Source organism: Bos grunniens, chromosome 23 (assembly GCF_055505025.1).
Source record: "Bos grunniens cultivar Pamir isolate PY7600 chromosome 23, Bosgru_T2T1.0, whole genome shotgun sequence".
NCBI lineage: Eukaryota > Metazoa > Chordata > Mammalia > Artiodactyla > Bovidae > Bos > Bos grunniens.
In genome coordinates, this window is record NC_141187.1 from 34,322,341 (window position 1) to 34,328,340 (window position 6,000).

The following is a 6,000-nucleotide window of genomic DNA, read 5'->3' on the forward strand; positions in this document are numbered from 1 at the left end:
AGGAGAAAAAATGTGATGCCGGATACTGAAAAAGTATGCTAATGAAGTGTTAAAACCATGTCCAACCTTAGTAACTTCCCATCACACTACTTCATGCTTTTTTTTTTTTAAATTTCATAAATATCTCTTTTTTTCTCACAACAGTAACACAGGAGACCGAGGCTTAGCAAGGTTAAGGTCACATGATTAGTAAGTGCTGAGCTGAGACTCAAAACCATCTCTGCTTGTCTCCTAACCCTGGGCACTTTTGACTAGTCAACAGATCCTGTGTCAGGAGTTGGGATTCTTGAAAGGTAAGGGCCTTGGCCACTGAATTAAGGTACTCTTGCTCAGTGGCAGGCCTTGTTTTACACATTTTATGTACATTGACTCAGTGAATCTTCACCACGGTCCTTTGAGAGGGATGGTCTATTATCTCCATTTTATAGAAGAGGAAACTGAGGCACAGAATGGTGGCCAGGATCACACAGCTAGACCATGGATTTGAGCCATGGTCAAATCAGCAATCTGATTCTGTCTGTGCTCTCTGTCACTCTGCTCCGCCCTACTCTGCTCCCCCAGCTCCGGATATACTTCCTGTTTTCCTTCCTTCAATTTCTGCTGCACTCAGATGTCCTCTCCCCACCTACCTCAGCCTGAGATGTCAACTTCAGTAGGCTCTTCTCCTTGACTTCTCAGAGCCCTGCCTTATAGACAGCTGCCTCTTTCAGGGACACAAGGGGTTGATACCAATGCTCTGTGCTGGCTGGGGCGCCCCTGCTAGTTGTTCCGTATCTGTTTCAGATTCGGAGCCGGGTTGACGTCATCAGACACGTGGTGAAGAATGGTCTGCTCTGGGACGACCTGTATATAGGATTCCAAACCCGGCTCCAGCGGGATCCTGACATATACCATCATCTGTAAGTCTGAAAATGCCTGCCGTGCCCTAGGCCACTGCAGAGGATGCTGTGGGTGTATAAGCAGAGTCAGTGGCTGACTCTGCCCCCAAATTTTGATGGATGTGGGCGATTCCACCATCAGTGCTTTATTTCTTTGTTAATCTGTTGAAAAGCAAATCTGGTTAGGAAAATAACATTTTAAAGAGTCACTGTTTCTACATTCATGCAAATATGTTTCAGTCTCTTTTAAAAGTGGTTCTTGGTACAGGAAAGGGAAGGGCATTATAAGAGAGAAAGGGTGTGCCTGGCCGAGACAGGAACAAGGAGGGGCTGTTTATGTGCAAAGACTTGATCATTGAAGACAATCATTTTCCATGTCACAGTTTTGTCAGTGCCCAGCTCTGAGCATGACTTTGGTGAGCTAGTTGGTTAAGGGAATGGCCCTCTGAATCTCTACCTGCTTACACTTTAAAACCGTGCAAGTTTCTCACTGCAAAACTGTATATGTCTTTGAGACTGTCGTTGGACTAGCTGAGCTAAGGGTCAGGAAGGCCCACTTGCTATCTTCATATTTACAAAAATAAACAGCAAGAGGGAGAATACTTTCTTATCATTACCACTGACCTTCTGAAAAGTTCAGGAATTTAATTTTAAACAAGCAAAGCCTACTATCTAGTTTCTGCCTTGAGCTCGAAAGCACAGGCATGTCTTGAATTTTCTTTTTTATTTCTTTTTGAATGTTTTGAAGTGATTTTTAATAAAAAGAAATAAACCTATCCTGCCCACACCTCCCCGAAAACTGTATCTGTTTTCTGCTGTTCCCTCCACCCACTCTCCCAGGTAACACTTGATCAGACTACAACGTGTATCATCCCAGGCCTATTTCTGAGTGCATCAGCACTTCAGTAATTTCATTTGTTCTCAATAAAACGTCCCACATAGTTGGGGAGGGGAGGTTATTGTTGCTGCTGTTCTTTAATGTCATCCTAGTACATATATAATTTGCATTGTTACTCATTAATTTATCTTTGGGGTCCCTAGTGTTGGGACACATAGATCAACCTCAAACATTTTACCTGCTAAAAAACATTCCAAGTTTTGTTCATTTTCAGCAGCACTTATACTTCTTGTTCTGGAAAAAAAGGAAATGTAGCAACTTTGGTGGAGATTTGAAGGTTACTTCTCTTTAAAAAAATAATGCCATCTTGGGTTGGGAAGATCCCCTAGAGAAGGGAAAGGCTACCCACTCCAGTATTCTGGCCTGGAGAATTCCATGGACTATACAGTCCATGGGGTTGCAAAGAGTGGAACACGAATGAGAGTCTTTCACTTTCACTTGGAAGTTTCTAGGATACTGATGCTGAAGACTATTTTGTTATATTGTTTTGATAACACAGGTCATAAATGTAAGAGAAGTGTAAGTGTAAGAGAATTCCATAATAAATCTTGGAAAGCAGTCACAGCCCAATTTATCTTTGTTGTTCTCAAAATGGGATTTATGAGTTTATTAAATATTTTTCTGGTCATAAAACCAATACATATCTACTGCAGGAAATTTTTTTTTAATGTTTAAAAATAAAAACCCTCCTTAACAAAAAACAGTTAAAACAACAAATGACCCCACCATCCAGAGAGGCAATTTGTATTTTGGTATCTAGTTCCTTTTGGAAAAGGAAATGGCAAACCGCTCCAGTATTCTTGCCTGGAAAATTCCATGGACAGAGGAGCCTGGCGGGCTATGGTCCGTGGGATCACAAACAGTCAGACACGACTGAACGACTAACACACACACGTCTAGTTAATCTTTCGTCACAGGCACTTTTTTAAAAAATAAAAATGGGACAGTACTATATATACTTTTGTACCTACGTGTTTACTGAACAATCTTTGATGCACCCTGTAAGTTTCTAACTTTTCATTATTTGAAATGACGTTTTGGCAAATAAACTTGTTGATGTGGCATGCATACTTTCATAGTGGTTTCTTAGGATAAATTCCTAGGAGTGGAGCTGCTAGTATCCAACACACACGCAGCGTGAAGACTTTTGATGCATCTGCCAGATTGTTCTGAGGAAGCCAGCTCACCTTCCCAGAAATAGTGTACCAGCCCGCTTACCGGCACCCTCACCAATACTGGGTCCTAATGCTTTTGTGTATAGAATACAAATCTATATTTTACATATGCTAATTCCTTAAAGCAAGGCCTATCACAGACAAATAAAAATAAGACACAGTTGTCACATTTTAAGGGACTGCATTCAACGTACTGGAAATGTGAAACTACACGAATATCTGAAACTACAACAAATGCTGTCTCAGGGAGAGCAGAGTACCAGGTACCAGACAGATCTTGGCAAAACAATGGGCATGGACGTTTCCAAAACATATTTTTCTGCTTTATCCCTTTCACAGGTTTTGGAACCATTTTCAAATAAAACTCCCCCTAACACCGCCTGACTGGAAGTCCTTCCTGATGTACTGTGGGTAGAGAGGACCTGAGATCTCCCAGGTAAAGCAGCTTGTGGATCTGGGAGACACATATATTTCCATCCCATCACATTTGTTTTTGGCATTTGAAGGTTGGGGAATATTTTCAATATGCTGAAATGGAGGGAGAGATGATAGAATAATCCAGACAGAAGGAGTGAGTAAAGTTAAAAGGTTGTAAAATATAAGATGAATTAGAACCATGGCAGGTCCTCCTGATGTGGTAAAGAAGGAAGGGAAAGCAGGAATGAGGCATGAATGGCCCTGGAGAACAAAGAGTCAGGAGGTTCAATGGGGATGCTGAGGAGGTTCTGTAGTTGTGAAAAAGTGGGAGGTGTCCAAGGTAAGGAGGCAGCTGAATGAGGGATTGCCAAGTCCAAGGTCTTGCTGATGGAGCAGATCTGAATAAAGATAGGTGAAAGGACATCTGTATAATGAAAGGGAGCAGAGATGAAGATCTCAGCTGTCAGGAGGTTGATGTGTGCATTTCCAAGTTGCCTTATCAAGGAAGCAGGCCTATGGTGGTCAACACATGAGACTTGGAAACTGACCACTTGAATTAAAATCTTCGTTCTGTCACCTACTTTGTGACCTTTGGGGAATCTGTGTCTCAGATTTTCATCTATGAAGTGAACATAATAATAGCACCTATCTCATGGGGTTATGTCGTATTCCTCAGGTCCTTCTAGAAGAGTGAGTTATGCACGGTAAGTGTACAATAAACGTTGACCATAACAGCCTTATGAAAGAAACAGGAGAATTATGGGACCTATAACCATTCATAGGGTGAATGTATAAAAAGTTGGGAGGAGAGTCATTTCAGTTTACTGCCCAGCTTTAGAGTCTCGCTTACCTTAAAGAATCATAGACTATATAACCTGAACTAAAAACTAAAAATAAAAATTCACCTCAGTGCAATAAAAACTTAAAAAATAAGAGTTTCATACTGCTGTTCATTAGTAATATCTTTAATTCACAGGGATACTAAGCTACATGAAAAACTCAAGTATTCATTGATGCTGTATCTTGAACATGAAGCTTATACCAAAGAGACTATGCCTTACTGACATCAGCAATGGATAATCAAATATTGTGTTTGTGAAATGTTCACATATCTTATGTTTTTGGATCACTACATAACCAGATTATTAATATTTTAATTATTCTGTCCATAATTTTATGTAAAAGAACCCATGAATGCAATAGGAACAAATTCCCTATGGAAAACAAAGACAACAGGAGATGTAAATCCAAGTATAGAAGAAGTAGAACAGGAGGAGAAAAGGTTTCCTAGAAGACAAGGAAAAGAAAGGGTGGGGGAGCAGATGTTGGGTTAGAAGAAGAGAAGAAAGGAGAGAAATAGATAAATGAAAGGCTATAAGAAGAAAATAAGAAAGATAAAAAGTTAAAATGGAACTTTAAAAGAATGTAAACATAGACATTTTGTTCCTTAATAGATTGACTCCCCAGATAGAGTCCATGAATATAACTGAGTAAGAAGCGTTCATGAGCTGTTTTCAGTTTTTGAAAAAGTTTCATTGAAATCATATATTTACCAAAACAAGGCTGTAGAGGCTACCCAAGATGTAAAATTTCATTGGGACTGAAACAATTTTGGTTCAGTGACAAAATTTATTACTTAATGTATATTATAAATTCTAACAAATAGTGGTATCTTTGAATAAAATACATGAACACTAGCTAATGATAAAGTGAGTCCTATAGACAAAAATCTTTCAAGGTCAATAGAATAATCAACAGTCAAGACCTATATCTTGAAAAAATTAAGAAGTCCTCTTCTGAACACTTGAAAACACTGTTGCAATGGTTAAAACCCACAACTAATTTATCTGTTTCTGTTAACGTCTATAGTTTTTGATGATTTTCCTGTGATTATCACACTATCTCTAGGAATATGTGATTGTTGACTACGTTTCTATTTTAATATTGATGTTTCCAGCACACAAAAACCTCTCATTGATCTGAACATCAAAACTGATTTCCTAATTGTGTTTACTACCTCTTTAATTCTGAGGATTAAGATTTAAGATTCTCCTTAAATCTCATGATTATCTACTTCTTACAAAGATAATAATATGATATTTGATGTCTCTGATTCACTTCATACATTCTACCTATGTTTTGTGATTTACGCTATATAGTAAATTATTCAATTATTACTGGAAAATAAATGTAATGTATATCAGTATATGAATATATGATAAAATGTGTATGATGAGCAAATAAAAGATTATTTTAAAATATGGATGTTTTCTTACCACCAAGCCTATCTTTATTTTCATGCTGTCTTCCTAGCTATCATCTTCTGATACCCTGACTCCAGCAATTCTTTGATATTATAAGACCTTTAGTCCATTGACCCTGCATGTCCTCACTTTTCTTCTTGGTCATCTTTGATTCTTTTCTAGTTGTGTCCACATCACCCTCTTCTGTCATTTTTCTACCTTACCTGCCCTCTTTCCCTCTCTCATATCTCAGATCTCATTTCCATGACTTCCAAACTATGAAATCATTCTTTATACTTTGCCCTAACATCCACTGCATCAGCAGATCCCATCACCTTTACTTTCAAAATACACCCAGAGTATAACCACTTTCCACCATCTCCACTGCT

At 38.6% G+C, this 6,000-nt stretch overlaps 1 protein-coding gene across 14 annotated transcripts in view; it reads left to right on the forward strand.

Annotated features, from left to right (window-relative positions):
• The window catches only part of LOC147347588 (cytidine monophosphate-N-acetylneuraminic acid hydroxylase), a 291,879-nt gene extending 286,252 nt beyond the window's left edge, over positions 1-5,627 (forward strand). For 12 of the 14 annotated variants that reach the window (XR_015152310.1, XR_015152312.1, XR_015152313.1 and 9 more), the window contains 3 exons: positions 784-899; positions 3,291-3,387; positions 4,345-5,627. Coding sequence is in view for 9 of the 14 variants with exons in the window: in XM_086369953.1 (XP_086226079.1) it covers positions 784-899; positions 3,291-3,366 (192 nt within the window). In the remaining 5 variants the exon portion in view is untranslated. The remainder of the gene's footprint in view (positions 1-783; positions 900-3,290; positions 3,388-4,344) is intronic. The other 2 variants (XR_015152311.1, XR_015152314.1) reach the window with 1 other exon arrangement.
• The last annotated feature ends 373 nt before the right edge of the window (positions 5,628-6,000 follow it).